Raw genomic sequence first — 24,189 nt, 5'->3', positions numbered from 1 at the left:
ACCAAAAACAGCAGCAGCAGCAATGGGTTATTTGGGAATTCTCTTCAAATACCAATGACATACAATTGCTGGAGGGTGCTTTTTACTCATGTAAATTTTATATATATATGTGTATATATATATAAAATTTTAAACTGTACACAATTTATAGTGCATAACGGTTTCCAAAAGAACAGATCAATAAAAGATATTGGGCATCTCTGCATAATTTCATTCTTTTTACAATTCTCTCAAAATGTAAGAGGTTGGATCTAATTGAAATGCTACATTTAGTAGGAAAGTCAGCAAGTAACAAAGGAAGCATAACCTCACGTCCTAACATTATTTGTCACTAAAACCAGGAGAGGTCCTGGGTGTCCCTAGGCAAAAGACTAGTTAGGTAGACCACTGGAGTCAAGCACTGTCCCTGAGGACCAAAGCCAGCTCACTGAGCACACATATGCTAGATTGACCATGGTCAGCTGAAGACTTGTTTCATAGAGCATTTCTATGTACAGTATTTTTGGATATTCAGAGAAACATCATTTCAAGAACACATGCCATACACACATACCCCCACCCTCATACACACACCAAGTTCCATCTAAATAGGCAATAGTTTTATGAAATTATGTTGTCATTAAATTAGATTTGGAATTAATTAGAATTTTCAATTCATCTTGTTCAAGGCAGTTCTTCCTTTTCGGACGGGGTATGATGGCTGTGGATAACAACTTACACTAAAAAATAACTTCTTGGAATTACTTGATGGACCAGGATTTCCAGCAAGTCTTATTTTGAACAGATAATAGTAATTTTCTTAAAATTTTCCTTGGAAGTTCAAGCAGTTACTAATCACTCTATCAAACTGTGAATCTAAGAAAGTCACGATGAAGGGACAAAATGCAATTGTTTTGAATACAGAGATTTTCCAAGCTCTCTTTTGTTTCCTTTTAAAAGAAAAAAGTATCACATTTCACTGGAGAAGTGAGTAGACAAGGAACCGTAAGGTCTTTAAGACCAATCAACCCTCCATCAGATGCTTGAATTTTCTCATCAAACTCGTATCTTTGCTCTTACAGAATTACTAACTTTAATGGTGTTTGAGTAATGAAAACCAAAAACAGAAGCACAGATTCAAACACAAAAAGGTATCAAAGCAACTGTATAAACTGTATAACGTTTTCAAGAGCAATGTTATCTTTTCTGTTAGATCAACCTCTGAAGCTATAGTCATAGGGAGCTCCAGGTGAACAATGTAAACACCATCCTGGTGTAATTCTCAAGTTTGAAGAAAGCAGACCAAACGTCAAACCCAATGGATAACATTTCTTTTGCCAGCCTAAAACTTAAAACCTAAGTTAAGTCCATAATATACATTCCTTCCTTCCTCCCCAAACCCCCCACTTAAAAAACACTAAAGTATTAAATCTTTATTTTCAAGCACACAAACACACACACACGTGTGTGTTTGTGTGCTTGAAAAATATATATGTAAAAGCATATACATATATATATATATCTCACAAAACCAATGACATTGGTATCAGACTTGCCTGCATAAATTATGTACACGTCTCTTTAAAACAGTGATTCCCATCTTTCCTAAGGGTGGATGAAAGACAGCAAGCTAGTCCTTAGCAGGCTCATAAGTGGTCTGCACTGCTTTCCCTTCCATATGGTGTAAGTTAACACAAGCCTATCTGTGATTTAACTCTCACAGGAGCTAGGATGGGGATTTCTTGGCTACTGGACTATTAAGCCAAAAAATGAGTGCCTATGGTCATCTGAGTGGCGCTCTTCAGTGACAGGTGCTTATGCCAAATTTCATCTGAGGCCCTTTGGGTACCTGCTTTGGGTTCTGTGGGAGCCAAGCAGCTGAGGAAGCCTCAAAACTGAACTAATGTGGAAAGAGGGCCTGCTCCCAGTCATGGTCCCCCTACTTCTGCTTTCTGCTTCCTAAGGCTCAAGGACCAGACCAAACACCCACTATGATAATGGTAGGGCCATTCAGCTGCTCTGAGGTCAATGCTTTATGCTTAACTTCTATTGCTGCTTTTATAGGACCCCCACCCACCCACCAGATGTTTCTGGTGATGGGAGGAAAGAAGAAAAGTGGGGTTCTCTTGTGGCTGCCATATGCATATGAACATGTATAAAAAGTGGTCAAACCCACATGAGGGTCCTGCTTCTGATTTATATACAATAATTTAATCAATTGTATACATTTAATACCTAAAAAATTAATTCACAATCAAAGTCCTTCATGCATTTTATGAGGAAGTTCTGGATTAAAATGATGGTCAACCAGATGGAGCTTTTGCCTGGGAAGATGATACATTTTCTGGTATAGAGTCACTGGTGCCTGTGGTTCCCACTTCCTTAAATTTTTAGTTTCTTTGTGGTCTCCAGTCTTTTTTTCAGCAGCTCTCCGATTTCCAGAAGTGAGTGTAGATAACTGCTCTGCACCTTCCCTTGCACCGTCTTTGAAAATTTTCTCTCTTCCTACAAAGAAGATAAGAATTAGTGGTCTTGGACTGAAAGCATTCCCTCAGATAGATTATAGTTCCTCTCACGGAAATAAAAACTACCATTACCTTTAGTCTCACAGCAAGCTCCATCAGAATACAATGGGTCATTTTCAATTTCATAATATGCAAAGAAGGCTTAAAGCTCATCACAGATGGGTATTTTTCCACGTGATTTTCACGGACACCCTATTGCTTTAGCATCATTATTTCAATTCTTTCACCAGTACTCTGTTTTAAGTTATACAAAATCAAAAAAACTGAGATTTCTGATTATTAATGTTCATCCAGAAAAAAAGGTAGAGGGACGCCTGGGTGGCTCAGCCATTAAGCGTCTACTTTCGACTCAGGTCATGATCCCAGGGTCCTGGAATCGAGCCCCGCATCAGACTCCCTGTTCTGCAGGAAGCCTGCCTCTCCTTCTCCCACTCCCCTGCTTGTGTTAACTGCTCTCGCTCTCTCTCTGCCAAATAGATAAAATCTTTAAAAAAAAATTAAAAAGGTAGAAAATTATTACTAAGAAGTCTGGATATAAAATCACTACTATTTTGTTTTGAGCTGTACAAAACAGAAAAATTAAGATTTCTGATTATTTCATCATAAAACAAAAGTAGAAATTATTAATTTGGACATTATCAGAGCCACTTCTTAAAGGCATCAAATTTACCTTTTACCTTTGCCAACTTTTCTGGTTACAATATTGATAAGTGTCTCTCTATACTGACAAAGACCATGGGTTCCAGAGACCAAACAGCTAAAAAATAACAAAGCTTTCCCAGACTTCCTCAAATATGTGCTACATACTTGACTTGTAATAGAGACTACAAAAAATAAAGGGATGGAGTGTTCAAACATCGAAAGGAGGTTGGCTGAGAACTGATTATGGTTACATGAAGTTAGCAGTGTTGCAAAGCCCTGAAGAAACCAGGGAAGCACACCTTATGGCCAAACGATATTATCTTGAGACTTCGTCTACCTTGGAAGTACACATGTGCATTAGTAGAGAAGGTATGTAAAATACACTTTATTCAGGACTGTAGTAAAAGTAAGTGTACATAAACAACCTACAATACTCAATGGCTATGATCCATTCATATGCTGAACACCATATAGTTGTTTAAAAGAACAGCATTAGCCTGAACAAATCTCATGAATATAAGGTTAAGCAGAAAAGCAAGCTAAGTTTCAGTATAAAACAGAGTGTATCATTTACTTTCAAAAACGTAGCAGCTATTACAGTACATTTTAAATTAACATAAAAGGTCTTGGCTTGGGGCACCTGGGTGGCTCAGTTGGTTGAGCCACTGCCTTCAGCTCAGGTCATGATCCTGGAGTCCCAGGATCGAGTCCTGCATTGGGCTTCCTGCTTTGCAGGGAGTCTGCTTCTCCCTCTGACCCCCTCCACCATGCTCTCTCTCTCATTCTATCTCTCAAGTAAGTAAGTAAAATATTAAATAAATAAGTAAAATCTTAAAAAAAAAAAAAAGTTCTTGGCACACAACCAGTTTCAGTGGATACACCCAGAGAAGAGGAAAAAGGACTATGACTAGAGGTGGTAGTTCAGAGGCCTTATGCATAGTATTTCAAGTTTAGAAAGGAAGGAGGAAGGAAAAAAGAAGTAAACCTAGTGGAAATTGAAGAAAAAAAATTTTTCACCCAAAAGACAAGCAGCCAGCACTATATGGATCCTACATTTGGTAGTTGGTCCTGCTCAGTATATTACAGGTATTACGACTTCAGTAAAAAATAGGCAATTAAATACCCCATCCTCCCATACCCCCTCCATAATTGTTTCATGTAATCTTCACTATAATCCTATAAAAGAATTTGATACCGATACAGATAAAGAAACTGAGGGTTAGAAAGGTTAAGTGACTTCCCAGGTCAAAGATGAGGATGAGACACCAGGGTGGGTTAGTCAGTTAAGCATCTGACTCTTGGTTTCAGCTCAAGTCATGATCTCAGGATTGTGAGATCAAGCTCTGTGTTAGACTCTGCGGGGAGTCTGCTTGAGATTCTCTCCCGCTGCCCCTCCCCGCAACTATCACACATGCTTACTCTCTCTCAAATAAATAAATCTTTAAAAAAAAAAAAAAAAAAGAGGGACACCTGGGTGTCTCAGTCAGTTAAGTTTCTGCTTTCAGCTCAGGTCATGATCTAAGGGTCCTGGGACTGAGCCCCAAGTCGGGCTTCCTGCTCAGTGGGGAGTCTGCTCCTCTCTCTCTTCCTCCCCTTTGCTCATGCTCTCTCTCTCAAATAAACAAAATCTTTTTTTTTTTTTAAGATTTTATTTATTTGATAGAGCAAGCGAGCACAAGTAGGGGAAGCAGCAGGCAGAGGCAGAGGGAGAAGCAGACTCCCCACGGAGCAGGGAGCCCAATGCAAGGCTCGATCCTAGGACCTTGAGATCATGACCTAAGCTGAAGGCAGAGGCTCATCTGACAGAGCCACCCAAGTGCCCAAATAAATAAAACCTTAAAAAAAAAAAAAATGAGGACAGAGTTAAGTCTTGAAAAATCCACAGTACCCCAAAGTTAAAGATAACCTTCAGAACAAATACTCAAAATGAGAAATCTTATTCCTCACATCAGAATGCACAGATCCTTTAACAACAACCATACAACCAGCAACAGCGGGCTACTGTGCCTGTCATCTTTGTACTGGACAGTCCTTCCCACATATCATGTGCTCCAGCTCTGCCAACTCACTTATGGTGTCCACACACAATTCACCTTTCTGCCTCCAGCTTTTATCTGCCTCTTTCTGCTTTGGATTCCTTTCATCCATTCTGGTCTACCTACTGAAAACTTATTAATCCTTAAATGCCGCATCTCTGGTAAGGCTCTTTTTGACTCGCTCAGTTTTTGTGCCTCTATCCTATCTCCAAATTAATTTGTATGCATCTCTCTACAGCCATGTCTTTTTTTCAAATTAACATATAGTGTATTATTAGTTTCAGAGGTAGAGTTCAGTGATCATGTCTTATATAACACCCAGTGCTCATTGCATCACGTCCCCTCCCTTAATGTCTACCACCACTTACCCTACCCTCCCACCCACCCACCGCCCCTCCAGCAACCCTTAGTTCATTTCCTATGATTAAGAGCCTCCTATGGTTTGTCTCCCTCTCTGATTTTGTCTTATTTTTCCCTCACTTCCCCTATGGTCCTCTGTTTTGTTTCTTAAATTCCACATATGAGTGAGCTTATATATTGCCTTTCTCTGACTGACTTATTTTATTTAGCATTAATACCTCTGGTTCCATCCACATAGCTGCAAATGGCAAGATTTCAATTTTTTTGATGGCTGAGTAGTATTCCATTATATAGCTATACCACTCCTTTCTTATCCATTCATCTCTTGATGGACATCTGGGCTCTTTCCATAGTTTGGCCATTGTGGACATTACTAATATAAACACTGGGGTGTAGGTGCCCTTTCAGATCACTGTGTTTGCATCCTTTGGATAAATACCCAGTAGTGCAAATGCTGGGGGTTAGGGTAGCTCTATTTTCAACTTTCTGAGGAAATGCCATACTATTTTCCAGTTACAGGCAGGTCCTTTTTTTTTTTTTTTAATAAATTTTTATTTATTTGACATAGAGAGAGACACAGCAAGACAGGGAACATAAGAAGGAGAGTGGGAGAGGGTGAAGCAGGCTTCTCACTAAGCAGGGAGCCTGCTTCCTCCTCTCTCTCTGCCTACTTGTGATCTCTGTCTGTCAAATAAATAAATAAAATCTTTAAAAAAAAAAAAAGATTTTATTTGTCAGAGGGAGAGCGAGCGAGCGGACACAAGCAGAAGGAGTGGCAGGCAGAGGGAGAACCAGGCTCCCTGCTGAGCAGAAAGCCCAACATGGGCTCAATCCTAGGACCCTGGGATCATGACTTGATGCTTAACTGACAGCCCCCTAAGCATCCCTAAGATTTTTTTTTTAATAGATACTATAATTTTAAGTTTTTATTATTCTACAGTATTCAGGAAAGGGGATAAGAGTTTGGACCAGAGAGTAAGTTTGGGTTTGTCCTAAAAAGCTGAATGGCTCAAAATCTGCCGCTAATTACCATATTTCTCCATATGTAAATAAGTGTTCCAAATGGACCACCAAGTATCTCTTCTTTCAGAATGGTGTGCAAGCAGGAGGTAGAAGGCTAAAACCCTAGCTAGAATGTACCTATTTCTCAAGGATTCAATTACCAGGCCTTTACTGGCTTCCCAAGTGCCCAGAAGCATAAAGGCTAGTTGGCAGATACAAATGTGTTCTAGGAATAGAGAAGAGAAGAGGTGGGAACAGTTCTGGATGATGAGACTGGAACTTAGCTGGGGCTGAGAAATGAGAGGTGCTATTCTCTATTTTCTAATTCTCTTAAACATACATTTTGTGTGTAAAGAAAGAACGAAACACTATAGAAGCATTAAGAAGACTAAAGTACGTAAGTACTCACATGTAATAATCTAGACAGTACAAAAAAACCCCACCAATGTATAGTATGTTATCATTTGCGTTTAAAAGTAAAAGGTTGTGGGGGAAGGAAAGAGACATAGCTTGAGGCTGGGTTATTGAACTCAGGAAGATTGTACAAGAAACTACCAACAACAAAGGTTCCTTCTTGGAAACGGAACTAGGAAATGTATTAGGATGAGAGGAAGACATTTCAATCTATAGTCTTTATTTATGCCACATTTTTTTTTACCATAAACTTATTTTACTTTTTAAAACAATACACTATAGGGGCGGCGCCTGGGTGGCTCAGTGGGTTAAAGCCTCTGCCTTCGGCTCAGGTCATGATCCCAGGGTCCTGTGATCGAGCCCCGCATTGGGCTCTCTGCTCAGCCTGCTTCTGGCCTGCCTTTCTGCCTATTTGTGATCTCGCTCTGTCAAATAAACAAATTTAAAAAAAAAAAAAAAAAAAAAAAGCAAACCCAATACATTGTAAAGCTTGAAAAAAGAAAGAGTAAATAAATAAAACAAAAATACTAAAGAATTAATCCATCAATTAGTCCTATATACCACTGAAGTCTATGTTCGTTCTAATGTATATATAGGAAAGACAACTGTCTAAAACCAAACTTCTAGTTTCACCTCTGAACACATTTGCTTTCTTTAACCAGCCTTTGGAAATGTTATTTAAGGCTCTGAGCCTCTTCCCACAGTAAGTCCCTTGTTTTTTTGATGTTGTTGTTGTTGTTGTTTTTAAATTTTATTTATTTATTTGACACAGAGCGATCACAAGTAGGCAGAGAAGCAGGCAGAGAGAGAGAGAGAAGCAGGCTCCCAGGACCCTGAGATCATGACCTGAGCCGAAGGTAGAGGCTTTAACCCACTGAGCCACCCAGGCGCCCTAGTAAGCCCCTTGTTAATAGCTCTGTGTTGAAGCTTTACAGAAGAGGGGCTTATAATCTTTTAAAGCTGGTGTGCCAAGCAATATTCCATTCCCTCTCCTCCCTGGGGAAGGTTTGGGGCTGGAAATGATGGCTGCTCTCATTAGTGGATGAGCTCCCTCACTAGCAGAGGCTCAGGTCAGACGAACTGCTCAAGGGAGCATTCCCTCACAACTGAAGTTTCATCACTAGAGCAACTAGGACTGATGAATGTTAATTCACTTGACACCATTAAATCTTCAATCATTTCAGACTGAAAGTTTACTTAGTTCATTTTTTAAAAGAATACATATCCTAAAGGCAAGACTTTATAAGGATTTTGCTAACAAATTTTTTTTTTTTTTTTTTTTTTTGCTAACAAATTTTTAAGAAACTAGCCTATAGTAATTACCAAGAGAAGTCTGATGAGTGGTACCCTTGATTCCATGCTTGGCTCTATTCCCCCTTTTGACTGGCTTACTCTCCAGCCTAATTATTACTGACATTAATTATTTATGATGTCCAGCATCTCTTTTTCAGCTCATAACTGCTGGGGTGGCAAAGAAACCAGCGAACCCAGCAGGAGGTAACTATTCACTCAAGGAGACTATCCCTGGATCTCAATGGCTGGTTTCCTCTGGTGCTCACAACAGGGACAGTTCTAATTGTACTCCTCATTAACTAATCATCAGTATTCACAGCAAAGGAACAACCCCAAAAATGCACAGAAAGAAGGTATGGGATGGGGAGAAGTGAAGACAGAGGGGAAATCACCACCACCAACGACACAACAAAAAACTGCTGCCAGCCACCTTCCAATCACAAGTTTTACATGGAGCAGATGATGAACGGAAATTAACTTATCCTTGTGATAAAGTAAGGAACACTTGAGTATCTACAAATAACTTATTGGTGAACACCTACAGTCCCTTACCAGTGAGAGAGAAGTATCTTCTAAAATAAGTTCTTCAAGTTTAAGTGCAATTAGATGTGTTTCAAGCCCTTTAATATGATCCACAACGTTGGAAATTAAAGTCTGAAGCCCAGTAACATAGTCTTGGAAACTGGTGAAGACAGGTGGCTGGAAAAAAGATTTTTAAAAAGATGAAAGATTATCAAACATATTTCCTTTGCTTACATCTCATAAGCTATATTAACTTCATGCTACAGTATTACTTAATGCTATTAACAGTAACGAGGATGGATATAATTTTGGATATTAAGACAGTCTCTCAAATCAAGGTAAATTTAATTAGTACCAATAATGCTTAACTCAGGAACAATGACAAGCATTTTTTTTTTAAATGGGGCTTATTCTCTCTAGGAACTGGAGATGGAAAAACCAAGAGAAAGTATCTTAGGTGGTCATTACTCAACTTCAGGCTGAGAATCTTCTGGAACACTAAAGAAGATGAGAGGAACCAAAGTTTCATTTCTTCTCTATATGTCTTTGAGATTTCCTCTAATATTAATAACAGAAATAGAGTTTTTTAAGTTCCAACAGAAAAAATAATGGGTAACAACAGTCACAAAAATTCTGAAAAATAGCAGTTAAGGGGAACTTGCCCTCATATATATGAGGGTATATTATAAAGCTACATGAAATCCAGACAGTACTGGTATATAAATGAACTGATAAAAAGTGAAAGAAAACAAGTCCCAAGATAAACCAAAGAGTATAAGGGAATTTAAATGGTAACATCTCAGAACAGTGGTTTCCAGTGGATGAATGGTACTGAGATAACTTGGGAGACATTTGAAATTATAAAACAGGAGCACCGGGCTGGCTCAGTCAGTAGAGCATGCAACTCTTGACCTTGGGGCTTGTGGTCTTAAGTTGGGTGTAGGGATGCCTACCTTGGGTGTAGGGATGACTTAAAAATAATTTTTTAAAAACATTTATTTATTTGAGGGAAAGAGAGAGAGAGAGCACAAGCACATGAGCAGGGATAAGGGCAGAGGGAGAAAATCTCAAGCAGACTCTCCAATGAGCACAAAGCCCAATAACCCATGATATCATGACTTGAGCTGAAAACAAGAGTTAAATACTTACTTAACCAAGTGACCCAACCAGGGGATGAAATCTTTTTAAAAAATAAACAAAATAAAAAGTAAGTACCAAAATAAATTCCAAACAGAGTAAATACCTAAGTTTTAAAAATCCACTAAAGCACCAGAAGAAAATTTAGTTAATGGCTTGTGTAATAAATTGGAAAGGACTTCCCAGGGGCGCCTGAGTGGCTCAGTGGGTTAAAGCCTCTGCCTTCGGCTCGGGTCGTGGTCCCAGGGTTCTGGGATCAAGCCCCACATTGGGCTCTCTGCTCAGTGGGGAGCCTGCTTCCTCCTCTCTCTCTGCCTGCCTCTCTGCTTAATTGTGGTCTCTGTCTGTCAAATAAATAAATAAAATCTTTAAAAAGAAAAAAAAGGACTTTCTAAACATTACACCAAACTAAGAACCATTAAAAATTTTTTTCTTAATTACTATGTTGACAAAAAAATTACTCGTTAAAAGATAAATAAAAAACTGGAAAAAACCCAACAGCTTAAAATACATCATTAGGAAAAATATTACTACCACAACAGGAAACTTGGGCAAAGATGTGAACAGAAGGGGCGCCTGGGTGCCTCAGTGGGTTAAATCCTCTGCCTTCAGCTCAGGTCATGATCTCAGGGTCCTGGGATCGAGCCCTGCATCGGGCTCTCTGCTCAGCAGGGAGCCTGCTTCCTCCTCTCTCTCTACCTGCTTCTCTGCCCACTTGTGATCTCTCTCTCTGTCAAATAAATAAATAAAAATCTTAAAAAAAAAAGATATGAACAGAAAATATATCAAAGAAATCTCAGCAACATGTGACACAATTCAGAAATCAGACAAATGCAAGAAACCTGTCCAATCAGTTAGTAAAGCAAGTTTATGTACTTTCTCTCATTCTCTCTCCCTTGAATAAATAAAATCTTAAAAAAAAAAAAAGTAATGAGATACATCCATGTATCTCCAGAAGAGGTGTCTAAGGTACCCTGTTAAATGAAAACACAAACAGACAAGTTTCCGATATAGAGCATAATTTTGGTTTGTTTGCAGTGGTGATCACTGGCTGGTGGGACTATGAGTGATCTTCACTTTATTCACACCTTTAGGTTACTTTGATGATCAAGAAAATAGGAAAGCTGTTCTCAGTTTTAGAAATTAAAAAAGCAGTAACTACAATCCACCACCACCACCTCAGCCCCAAAATCCAAATGCCAATAAGCTCTTCGAAATGTTCTAGGTACATGGGTTTTCATTAGAAGAAATTAACAGAGAAACTTTTACCCACACTTTCAAATTTTACACTCATGATCTGTTAAATTATCTTGAAAGAAGAGGAGAGAAGGTTCCTTCACTTAGCCCCTCATCCAAATATAACTACCCTTTGTTTCTGAATGAATGGAAACATCCAGCAAAGCAGTGTCAAATCTAAAGAATTCCTGAATTGTTATACGGAATTATGCAGGAAGTCAATATTACCACTAAAACCATTAACATTTTCAAATGACAATGGTCACTGTATGTTGCTACAGTGAAGAACACTCTCTCATTTATAATGATAGGACAAATTCAAACATTAAAAAAACAGCACATCCGGGGCACCTGGGTGGCTCAGTGGGTTAAAGCCTCTGCCTTAGGCTCAGGTCATGATCCCAGGGTCCTGGGATCGAGCCCCGCATCGGGCTCTCTGCTCAGCAGGGAGCCTGCTTCCTCCTCTCCCTCTCTGCCTACTTGTAATTTCTGTCTTTCAAATAAATAAATAAAATCTTTAAAAAAAAAAAACAAAAACAGCACATCCTGTGGAGAATGAATCCTAAATAACTTTCCTCATGAAAAGTACACAAATTATGTTAATGTTTTACACATTCAAAAATTAAATCAATAGATGGGAGGATACTCCAAAACTGAAGACAAAGAAAAATAAATGAATCTTATTTATACCATACTAATAATATAATTTATTTTTAATTCCAGTGTTTTTACAGAGTACTTAACTGTTTGTATCCACTGGAACATATTCTAAGGACAAAGAACAACAGCAAAAAAATTTGAACTTTATTTAGTGGCTTATTGAAACTAGTAATGCAAATGATATAATAATGTAATTCCAAAACTGTTCAGTATTTCTTGTAAAACAAGTGAAATAAATACATTGATGCTATAGGGAACCAGGGTTCAAACTCTGGGGGCGGCATGGGGGGAAGCTATAAACTGGAAGGAGAGAAGGAAAAGAAGGGAGAACACAGGGACACCTGGGTGGCTCAGTGGGTTAAGCCTCTGCCTTCACCCCAGGTCATGATCCCAGAGTCCTGGGATCGAGCCCCACGTCGGGTTCTCTGCTCAGCAGGGAGCCTGCTTCCCCCTCTCTCTCTGCCTGCTTCTCTGCCTACTTGTGATCCCTGTCTGTCAAATAAATAAAATCTTTAAAAAAAAAAAAAAAGAAGGGAGAACGTGGTGATGTTGGACTAAAACTGGAGGTATCACGAAGAATTAATTATTCTGAGTGTTTACATGTGTAAATACATTTCCTCTTTCCACTAACATAAACTTGAAACCCCATCAACAACCAGTACACCTAACATCTACATCTTGGTTTTGAAATGCCACTCCCCATAAAAGAACCAGGCAGGGCTCCTTGAAAAAATGTCTCAGTTCAGTTCAATGGGAACAAAGTGGATAGAGCATTCTTGCTTTTCTATAGGTGTGTAATTTAAAAACAAAAACAAGCTGGGGAGGGAAAACGAATGTACACAGGATTCTAAGGTCTCTTATAATATGCAGTAAAACAGTGAAAAGAAAAAGCAGCATGCAGCCAAGTTATATTTTCTCTGTTATTACCATGATGATGCTGGTTTCTTTTTTCTTCTTTTTCTTTTTCTGTATATTTAATTTGTATGGTCGCAGGACACTCTCACAGTAACTGGACACCCAAAGGATAATAGAAATAGTCTAAAAGAGGAAAAATTGCAAAGTCATCAATAAGCATTATATTCAAGACATCTATCAGGAACAGTTAAGGGTTATGGATTGAACAATCCTTGCTGACAGTTCTATGCAAATCCCTTCAAATTCTCCTCTAGCTCTCCACTACAGATTAGAGAGATTAGATTACTTTCTACAATTACCACACAGATCCAGAAGACCTTCATCTGAACACTGCTTGAAATACTAAGATTGCTTCAATCTTTATCCTCCCTTCTAGCTCTCCCAGCCCTAAAGCCATCCTACATTTGGTACAGTTTCCTTTCACTCCCTTGCAGGAAGTAATCCCTTTCACTCAAGTAGAGGTCCAAATTCCTATACCTGGAATCCAAAGGTTCTTTACAATATGCCTCTGCCCACCCACCTCCCAACCCAGTAAGATAGTACCTCCCCTATAAATCTTAAACACAGAGGGGCACGGTATCAAGCACCAAATCAGGCTCTGTGCTCAGCACAGAGTCTGCTTTTCCCTTTCCCTCTGCACTTCTCCCTGCACTCTCAAATAAATAAATAAAATCTTTAGACAAAAAAAGATTCTTTCTCTCCCTCTGCCCCGTCCCAAAGCACTCATGCTCTCTTTAAAAGAAAGAAAGAAAGAAAGAAAAACAAAAACGCAAAAAAACAGAGAACTCTCCTTGGTCAGCTCGTTTCCCTCCTTTAAGTTAGGTGTTTATACCATGCTTCTTCTCTGTTACAGAGTGCATGGACATACCCATGCAATTATTACTGATTTGTTCAGTATTAGACACTTATACTTTGCCAATCACCAGAACAGACTAGGAGGAAGAGAAAAGTAAATAAACGTGAGGAAAATAAGATAATGGATTATGAGTGTTTGCAATCTTCCTCTTCCCCTCTGGTTAAAACAGAGAAAGTTTTGCTAAATCTGTGCCCAGATTCTCCTTTATAATGCAGAATCTTAGTTAATTAATGACTAGCAACAACAAATTTAAAAAGCTACTGGTTGGGGTGGCTGGGTGATGGACACTGGGGAGGGTATGTGTTGTGGTAAGCACTGTGTATTATGTAAGACTGATGAATCACAAAACTGTACTCCTGAAACAAGTAATATATGTTAATAAAAATTTAAAAATCATTCATGGTGAAATAATAATAAATAAAAAGCTGGTGGAATTAACTTAAAATACATAACAGAGGAGTCAAAAAGGAAAGTGAACAGAGAACAGATAGATTTGGAGTGAATCTGAGCAATTTTTAGAGACTGGTAAAGCAAACTCCAAGTTTTACTCATTATGAACAAAACCTTCTTGGTATGCTTGGAAGGAGCTCATTCAAAAATGACTTAAATTGCTTTTCACTTAACAAAAGGTAGGGGTGGAGGATTAAATTACAGGTGTAAGGTGCCTATTACCTGTTCATTTTTAAAAAATTAATCCTTCCCTCAATAAAGGAAAACCGAGTTTCTCAGGAAGAGAACAAAGACATACCTCAACAAAGAAGACTAGGTTCTCTAAAAGAGCAGGTCGTGTTTTCAAATTACCATCTTTAACTTCTAAGAGGTCACCTTTACATCTACTGAAGACATCTGAAAACAGGAAAGTATTTTATTGGTTTTTTTTTTTAATTTATTTATTCGTTTGACAGAGAGAAATCACAAGTAGGCAGAGAGGCAGGCAGAGAGAGAGGGGGAAGCAGGCTCCCTGCTGAGCAGAGAGCCTGATGCAGGGCTTGATCCCAGGACCTTGAGATCATGACCTTAGCCGAAGGCAGAGGCTTTAACCCACTGAGCCACGCAGGCACCCCAGTATTTTATTGTTTTGTTCAGCTTTTGTTTCAATGATATTTTTAGGAATACGATGCACAATAAGCAAATATAAAAAGATTAATCCAGAAAGTTTTTCCCCCCACAGTGAACCAAACAACAAAGGATATCTATTTTCACCTTATTTTTTTAAAAAAGATTTTATTTTTAAGTAGTTTCTATCCCCAAGGTAGGGCTCAAAATTATGACCCCAAGATCAAAAGCTGCAGGCTCTACCAACTGAGCCAGCCACGAGCCCCTATTTTCAGCTCTTTAAAAAGCCATGTAACTATTGCTCTGTTGCCTTCAAAATATAAAAGGTGACCTTATAAATTATATATTCTAGAGTTTAAAAACCAGCTAACCTTTCCACAAATAGGCCACTGCCACAATAAAATGAAGACTCCAAATGAATGATTTAAAAGAATGTGGGCCATTATGGACTAAAAGACTAAGGTGCATGATAGAAATTCACCTTCATAATAAATACCATGTTTTATTTGCACAATCTTTGTCTTTTAATTATCATTTTTCAGTTGGGCAATAAATTAAAAGACCATTTAGGCTCTTGAAAAGAAAGACCCTTATGGATTTGAAATGCATTTATGTACTTTTATATCAAACAATTCCATTTCCAGGAATCTAATCCCAAGGAAATGTTCAAATGAGTACCCCAATACTTATGTCCCAAAATGTTCATTTCAGCATTATTATAGTCATAACTAACTCAAGTACATAATATATTATGTACTCCGTGAGGCATACATAAATAAACAGCACATTGCTCTAATACTGTGCTTATATGTAACTGACATGGTAAGTGTTCAAGACAACAAAACGTTAAAATAAAATGTATTGCGCGCCTGGGTGGCTCAGTGGGTTAAGCCGCTGCCTTCGGCTCAGGTCATGATCTCGGGGTCCTGGGATCGAGTCCTGCATCAGGCTCTCTGCCCAGCAGGGAGCCTGCTTCCCTCTCTCTCTCTCTGCCTGCCTCTCTATCTACTTGTGATCTCTCTGTCAAATAAATAATAAATAAAATCTTAAAAAAAAATAAAAATAAAAATGAAAAGTATGTATTATAACCTTATCATGTGTTTAAAAAAATAAATCACTACTATGTATTTCCACACACGCATATAAGACTGTTCAGGGGGCATCTAGGAGTATAGACCCCAAAAGTGTTACTTACCTTGTAAGGAAAAGTATTTATTTCCCTCTGGGGAAATAGGTCTGGGAATGAAAGAAAGACCATACCTACTTGCTAACTGTTTTACAGTAGGTTGTAGACTACTTTAGTAATCAACACTTTTTTTTAAAAAAGATTTTATTTATTTATTTGACAGAGAGAGAGATCACAAGTAGGCAGAGAGGCAGGCAGAGAGAGGAAGAGAAGCAGGCTCCCTGCTGAGCAGAGAGCTGGATGCGGAGCTTGATCCCAGGGCCCTGAGATCATGACCTGAGCTGAAGGCAGTGGCTTAACCCACTGAGCCACCCAGGTGCCCCAATCAACACTTTATAAATTTAAAAACAAGTCTTTCAAAATACCAAAAGTATACATTATTATTTTCAAGTTATTGTTTGCAACTCTTGCATTTTCTGCTAAAAAATGAGTTCTTGTCAGACAATAAAATATGGGACTCCACAGTCAGAATGCTTACCTTTTAATTGTTCTAGTAAAGACTTAAGACTATTCTCTACTCTCTCCTGGATCTCCACTGTATCCTCTAAAATTGAAAAAAAACAAAAACAAAAACAAAAACAAAAAAAAACCACTCAATTAATTTTTTTAGGGAGAAAAAGAATTAAGATCAACACCTGCAAGGAACTCATGGACAAGGACATTTTCTTTACTCTTAAGACTCAAAGGCATCAAATTCCATTACTGAGAGACAAAGAAAAAGAAAGGAAAAGAAAAAGAGAGACATTAACTACCTTTCTCTCAAAAGTAATACCTAAAATTCTCTAAGAAGACTTAAAATCCATGTGCTTCAAATACTCTCAAAGACAGAATCCACAAACCTTATGATTGGGGGGATGATGGGGATTAATGGAATATGTGTGATTCTCACCAAATTAGGAAAAAACTCATTTCCACAAAGTTTAGTAAAGAATTCAATCTGAAATCCAATAATACTTGAACAAATTAAGGATTTTTTTCAACTTTTGGACATAACAAGTGATTTTAAATACGGAAGACTTAAATTTCTAAAACATTACTTCGTAATCTATGAATGTACCTTCTTTGATATTAAACTAGACACTTCCAGAACAGCTTCCATCTCCTCCCAGTCTGTCCAAATATGTGAACTATTACATTTACTAAGTTTTCAAAGACAAAGGCCTAGTAAATACACTCGTGCAAATGTACACTTACCTAAACCACTGGTGTCCAGCTCATAAATATCACTAACAAGATAAAAAGAACTGGTCTGACACTGAGAACAGCCAGAACTAAAGAATCCAGCCATTCTGGTAGGTACAGGACCAAGGAAAGGATACTGGAAAAAAAGGGGAAAAAGTAATGTCCTTTAAATCCATCTAAACTTATATAGAACAAGAAAACAGCAGACTAAAACTACTGGATAAAAGTCTATTTCAGCAATTAAGTTGCAATTCACTATCTAACTAAACTAACAACTGAATCATTATGGTGAAAACAGAAACCCTGTATTAGTTTGTTGACTATTAAAAATATACCATTACAAATAAAGCTACTTTGCTTTTCCTCACTCTCCAATTTGGATAGTGAGAGAGCCTCTGTAATTCCCAAGTCTATAAAGGCAGGTTTTCTTCTTACAGGTGCCATAAACTGGGACAAAATACTGTTCTTTACTATTCACCCACCCCAAATTCCTATTTTTAAAGACAGTCTAGGTTACTGCAGCTTTGATGGTGAACACATATTGATGATACCTGAACTTCCTTCTCAATGAATCGCTTTCCTGTCTCCAGAGCCACCTCCAGCTGTTGAAGGAGTAAACGAAGAATATCAATCCGGGAGGACACACCATTCTCAGTGGTCTTTTCTGAGTTTCTTGGCTCCATGGGGTGGTTCAGACCTGGAAGTCCACTAATCAGCCTCAGTGTTAAGGAACGGATTCTTAACCACATGGTCTCTTCCTCCAAGGAAAGTTTCTTATGTTCTTCAGAAACATTCCTTAAAAAGAAATATCCCCAAACAATCCATTTTATTCAATGTGTTGCCTTTACATCTTTCAAGCTTTACTTCGATCAGTCAAGATGCCATTGAATGATCCCGGCACTCGTCTCCTAGCTGAATGATCTCGCATAAACCCAATCACCCAAGTCCCCAATTCAGGATTAACAAAACAGGGAATGCTAACCTACCTAACAGGTCAATTTTCCGCTTCAGTGAGATTTCTGATAACAACAAAATACATATCATGTATTTTGCTGAAAATGTTGTTGAAAATTTTTGTATCATGCGTTTTCAACAAAATACACAATATAAAAATTTCAAATGACAGAAAACTGAAAAATAGAAAAATGTACCCTAATAACCAACACCTGCAATTTTTTTTTTTTTAAGATTTTATTTATTTATTTGATAGACAGAGATTGCAACTAGTCAGAGAGGCAGGCAGGGAGAGAGAGGAGGAAGCAGGCTTCCCGATGAGCAGAGAGCCCGATGCGGGGCCCGATCCCAGGACCCTGGGATCATGACCTGAGCTGAAGGCAGAGGCTTTAACCCACTGAGCCACCCAGGCGCCCCAACACCTGCAATATTAACAAGCTTGGTATCAATCCTTTCAGACTCTTACAATACAGATGAGCAAAACTGCAACTAAAGATATTTATATAATTTGACATATTTTAAACAAATAAAATGGGTTCATGATATTTATACTTTTTTGACAGTCTATAGAAAAGAGTTACCATAGCAAGCCTGAGGCTATTATCTTTAGAAGGGCCAGCTTGCAAGGCTGACGGTTAGCTAATGTCTAGGAACTTGGCACTCCAACCATTCCCTCAATGATAAGAGTGGCTCACTACGCCTAGGCTGTTTGTACAAACCATATGGTCTACTGAGAACACCTGCTTTCCTTCTGGGAGTCTGGTATGTTGACACATGATAGACAGAGGGTACCTACATAACCAGCTGGTAAAAACCTGGGGCATTAGGGGCACCTGGGTGGCTCAGTTGAGTTAAGCCTCTGCCTTTGGCTCAGTCATGATCTCAGGGTCCTGGGATGGAGCCCCACATCAGGCTCTCTGCTCAGCAGGGAGCCTGCTTCCCGCCCGGCTCCCCGCCTGCCTGCCTCTCTGCCTACTTGTGATATCTATCTGTTAAATAAATAAATTAAAAAAAAAAAAAAAAAAAAAAACCTGGGGCACCAAATCTCCAATGGGCTTCCCTAGGCAGAAATGCTGCACACACATCACTGTGTTTTTTTTTTTTTGTTTTTTTTTTTTAAGATTTTATTTATTTATTATTTCACAGAGAGAGAGATCACAAGTAGGCAGAGAGGCAGGCAGAGAGAGAGAGGAGGAAGCAGGCTCCCCGCGGAGCAGAGAGCCCGATGCGGGGCTCGATCCCAGGACCCTGAGATCATGACCTGAGCCGAAGGCAGCGGCTTAATCCACTGAGCCACCCAGGCGCCCCATCACTGTGTTTTTTACTGCTAAGAAACACAGAAGGGAGAGAGCACTGGAAGTCTGTGCATAGAGTTGTCCAGATTCTGTGTCTTTTTCCCTTGCTGATCCTGTCATTTCTCCTTCTGTTATAATAAACCTTAGCTGTGAAGACAACTACAGGTTAAATCTTTTGAGTCCTAGCAAACCACTGAATGCAGTCTTGGCAATCCCCAAATCACAGTGCACTTGACATCTGAACAACATTGATTTGAACTGCATGGGTCCACTTACACAGATTTTTATTTATTTATTTATTTATTTTTTTGGTAAATGCAGTATAGTATTGTAAATGTATTTTCTCTTCCTTATAATTTTCTTTTTTTTTTAAGATTTTATTTCTTTTTCAGACAGAGATCACAAGTAGGCAGAGAGGAAGGCAGAGAGAGAGAGGAGGAAACAGACTCCCTGCGGAGCAGAAAGCCTGATGTGAGGCTCAATCCCAGGACCCCAGGATCATGACCTGAGCTGAAGGCAGAGGCTTTAACCCACTGAGCCACCCAGGTGCCCCCCTTATAATTTTCTTAATAACATTTTCTTCCTCTAGCTTACTTTATTAAAAAAATACAGGATATAATATATATGACATACAAAATATGTGCTGTTGAACTGTTCATGTCATAGGCAAGGCTTCCAGTCAATACACTATTAGCAGTTAAGTTTCTGGGGAGTTAAGTTACACCTGGATTTCTAACTGTACAAGGGGGTCAGAACCCCAACACCACACACTATTCAAGGATCAAACGTATATTCAGAACTACGTCATATACTTATCTGCACGTTTGTGCTCTTACTGCCTTTGGTTGTACTTTCCTAGAAGTGATCTGTTGAATTAAGTGGGATATGGAATTTTCAATCTTTTTTTTCCTAAAGATTTTATTTGAGGGAGATCACAAGTAGGCAGAGAGGCAGGTTGAGAGAGGGGGTAAGCAGGCTCCCCCCTGAGCACAGAGCCTGATGCGGGGCTCAATCCCAGGACCCTGGGATCATGACCTGAGCTGAAGGCAGAGGCTTAACCCACTAAGCCACCCAGGCGCCCCTGGAATTTTCAATCTTAATACAGATTACCAAAATTCTCCATAGGAAGATTATATAAAGTCACATCTTCATGTCAATGCACAACCACCTTTACCTGCACAACCCTGCTGACCACAAGTATTAATCTTTTTTATCTTTGTCCAACAGTTAAAAAAAATCTTTATCACTGTAAGGTGCATCTCTTTGAATTTCTTAAGTCCAATTTGTTTTTTAGTTATATTCTTCTTACTGGTTTATTTAAAGTTCTCCCTTTGGGGCACCTGGATGGCTCAGTGGGTTAAAGCCTCTGCCTTCAGCTCAGGTCATGATCTCAGGGTCCTGGGATCGAGCCCCGCATCAGGCTCTCTGCTCGCGGGAAGCCTGCTTCCCCTCTCTCTCTGCCTGCCTCTCTGCCTACTTGTGATCTCGGTCAAATAAATAAATAAAATCTTAAAAAAAAAAAAAAGTTCTTAACAAATTTACTTCTATATAGAAGGCTAATATTTACAGAGACCAAATCCTTTGTATTTCCGGGTTTGATGTAATGCTAAGAAAGGCTTTCCCTAACCATTAAAAAATATGTTCTAGGGGCGCCTGGATGACACGGTCAATTAAGTGTCTGACTCTTGATTTCAGCTCAGGTCATGATCTTGAAATTGAGCCTCACATCAGGCTCTGCACTGGGTGTGAGGCCTGCTCAGGATTCATTCCCTCCCTCTCCCTCTGCTCTCCACCCCCCCTCATTCTCTCATTCTCTCAAACAAAACAAAACAAAACAAATTTTTTTAAAATTTTCTTGTAGAACTCTTAACGAGTTCTTTAATCCATCTGGAATCTCTTCTCATGTATGCTATGAAGGAAAATCTAATTTTTAGATTAGCCAGTAATCCAACATAGGAGTGAGATTCATTTTCCTCATTTGGCTTACCTATGCCTTCTATTCCTACAACAACCATGTTATTTTATTTGTATAAAAAAGAGATTTTTTTTTTTAAACTCTTAGATTCATCCCAATTTTCCAAGAATAAATACTTGGGGTTTAATTCCAGTTACCTGTCTTTTGGATCCCAGCTGAAGAAAACATTTAAGTCTCTGTTGTCTCGCAAGGCTTCCCATGGAATGTCATCTTCTTCCGGGTGAAGATTCATTGATTTTATACTTTCTGCTAAACTGGTTGATCTGTGATAGAGAAAATTTATGTATTATTTCAATAGTAAAACAGCCATGAAAACATACTAGCCACAACTTTGTCTTACTAGAAAGAAAGGAAAAGAAAGAGGAAGAAGGATTTATTATTAAGAAGTAAAGGTTCACAGTGCTCGCTTCAGCAGCACATATACTAAAAGAAGTAAAGGTTCACAGAAGATGACAGAACCAAGCCCATATCACGCTGGCCTGCTACACAGCAAGAGAAAGCACCTGGAAGCTCAACTAAAATAAAATGGATCAACATTAATTCCTGAAACCCCATGTTTAAGTGGGGAAGGGAAAGCCTTTAAACAACACATGGATTGGGTGATGACCACAGCCTGTCTGGTTTGTGCACTAGACATGCGATGGTGCTGGCTATGCGATCGTTCTCCATGACATGCACTGGGTCATTTCCCCTTTCTTCTCTGCTCCCACCAACTTTCTCTCTCTCTCTTTTTCCCCATTTGTCCCTAGCTTAGGCCTGCTATTATCACCCAGGAGCCCATTAACAGCTCTCAGGATCTGATCTAACCCCTGAGTTTCTTTTTAGCTCTTGTGCAATACTTACATATTTGCTTCAAGTAGAAGGTCTAACAACATCCGTTCAGTACGGACTTGTGCAAAATGAAGAGAATTATTCAGCCTGTTCCTAAAAGCGATAAACTCTGGGATCTTCTCAAATGCACCATATTTGTAAGCTTGAATAATATATTCTGAGGTCTGGGAAGGAAAGACATCACCTCCGTATAAATATTTCACAGATCAGGCAAAGAAGACAAAACTTGCCAGGCAAAACAAAACCAAACTACACTCATACTAAAATTAAGATGTGAAATCGAATCTTTAAAGGTCACAAGTAGAATATCAGCTTTATAACACATTATTTTTCTTCTTTCCTATACCAGTCGCATGTGTTCTTCACTCCTACTATCACCACCACCACCACCCAGCTGCTGCTACCCACACAGGCTTTCTCTTAGCAGTCATGTCTTTTAATTCAGTAGGACTGGAGGTTTTGTGATACCATGTCAGTCAAAAATTTCGTTTAGTGCCATTATGGAAGGGATGTTACTCCATGTTTTTCTGCATCTAAGATAAATTGTGTTTTATACAAAGGTTCCAAAAACACCAGAATAATATAACCACCCCACTACCAACCCAAATAAAAAAAAAATCACCCTCTTCCAGAAAAAAGACAGGCTGCTCCTTGGTTTTGTTTATTTCTGAGTACTATGTATCACAAACATAGAGCTTATGTGCATTATATCAAGACAGAAGACAACAAACAAAAGACCCCTAAGAATTCATCAGAATCCACGCTGAGGACAGAAAGACTACAAGAACCAGGTTTCTTGTCCATCCAAACTACATAAGATCTACGCTGGAAAATTCCATGAACAAGTAAGTGAAGGAACACTCACCATATGCATTTTAATTTTAGAATAATACATTTGTACAGATGTAATGTTGTGAACAGAGACAAGAGAAAGAATTCTCAACAGAAATTCTGGCACAATAGAAGAAAATCTCAGGGAAGAACATTTCAGGGGTGTGGGCCTATACCATCAGGATCAGAAGACAGAAGGATACCCTTTTGGGCCAAGAAACGTTAAGCTCAAAGCGGATGTCAGCCCCAAAGATCCTTTCCAGAAAAGCCAGTCTTTTTACACCTTAGTCAGCTCTGTCCCCATCTCCATTATGACTAAATAATTTGCCCAGTAGGAAAATATGCCGATAGTCAACAACATACCCTCTGATACACAGCCTCGCAGGGTTCATTTCAGGCCGCGGGATTGCGCCACGGGCGCTAATTCAACTGCATTCGATGCGGCTTTTAAACCCCATGGGACACCTCGGCGAGCTGTTTGCCTGCAGTATCTGGAGAAATTAAAGACGGACGGACACAAGAAAATTAAAAAGATTACTTGTGATCCTGCAGGTTTAAAGAAGGACTATCCGAAAAAGCTCAAGTGTACCTTCTAGCCTGATTAAAGGACAGCGATATGCCCCATCAAGAAGAGGCCAGGATACTCTAAACACACAGGCCTATCCGATGGCCTCTCGGCTTGGAAAAAGCAAGGTTTACTATCAGCCCTTGCAGCAGGAACGTACAGCTTGAAAAAACCAGCTGCTTAGGAACATAATGATCCAGCAATTAATCAGGATGAAAACAGGACTTCTGGGGATTTCAATCAAATTTACCATTTACAGCTCCAAAATACGCGGATTAAAGAAAAGAACCCAGCTTTACAAAGTAGACAGGCAGTCTTAATTTCTGAGTGGTCCATGGTATATCATTTTTGAAAAAGAGGCAATGGCTTTAAAAAAAGAAAAGTAAGGGGCAATAGACAGGGAATGTAGTCCTTTAACAAACTGAGAAGGTAACTGCAGCTCTCTGGCTTCTGTTTTTAAGATCGTCCTCCTTTAATGCTGCAGCAAAGCATCGCCGCAGAGCTAGAAAAGAGCCTGTGCATCCACAATTTGAAGAGACAACCCCTACTGGGACTGCAGGCACTTTAAAAAAAACTTTTGAATATCAGAGAATGTTGTCCGTACCTATTTCTACTCACTTATGCACCATGAGGCTAGTTATATCCCATATGGATTCCTGAAATGAACCCTGGTCACCGTAAGAATTAACAAAATAGATGGACATCAACCCTGAATGATCATCTTCATGAATACCTAA

General features: G+C 39.0%; 1 protein-coding gene across 1 annotated transcript in view; it reads right to left on the bottom strand.

The window, feature by feature from the left end:
* Nucleotides 1-1,598: 1,598 nt before the first annotated feature.
* The window catches only part of NAA25 (N-alpha-acetyltransferase 25, NatB auxiliary subunit), a 72,966-nt gene continuing 50,375 nt past the window's right edge, over nucleotides 1,599-24,189 (bottom strand). Inside the window, exons 16-24 of the mRNA XM_046025844.1 lie at nucleotides 22,069-22,220; nucleotides 21,363-21,488; nucleotides 17,553-17,796; nucleotides 17,014-17,137; nucleotides 16,298-16,363; nucleotides 14,326-14,423; nucleotides 12,734-12,844; nucleotides 8,804-8,950; nucleotides 1,599-2,484 (exon numbers count right to left, since the gene is read on the bottom strand). Of these exons, the coding sequence (XP_045881800.1) occupies nucleotides 2,362-2,484; nucleotides 8,804-8,950; nucleotides 12,734-12,844; nucleotides 14,326-14,423; nucleotides 16,298-16,363; nucleotides 17,014-17,137; nucleotides 17,553-17,796; nucleotides 21,363-21,488; nucleotides 22,069-22,220 (1,191 nt within the window). The 3' untranslated portion in view covers nucleotides 1,599-2,361. The remainder of the gene's footprint in view (nucleotides 2,485-8,803; nucleotides 8,951-12,733; nucleotides 12,845-14,325; nucleotides 14,424-16,297; nucleotides 16,364-17,013; nucleotides 17,138-17,552; nucleotides 17,797-21,362; nucleotides 21,489-22,068; nucleotides 22,221-24,189) is intronic.

Source organism: Meles meles, chromosome 12 (assembly GCF_922984935.1).
Source record: "Meles meles chromosome 12, mMelMel3.1 paternal haplotype, whole genome shotgun sequence".
Classification (NCBI taxonomy): Eukaryota; Metazoa; Chordata; class Mammalia; order Carnivora; family Mustelidae; genus Meles; species Meles meles.
This window is presented reverse-complemented; position numbering and strand designations above follow the sequence as displayed.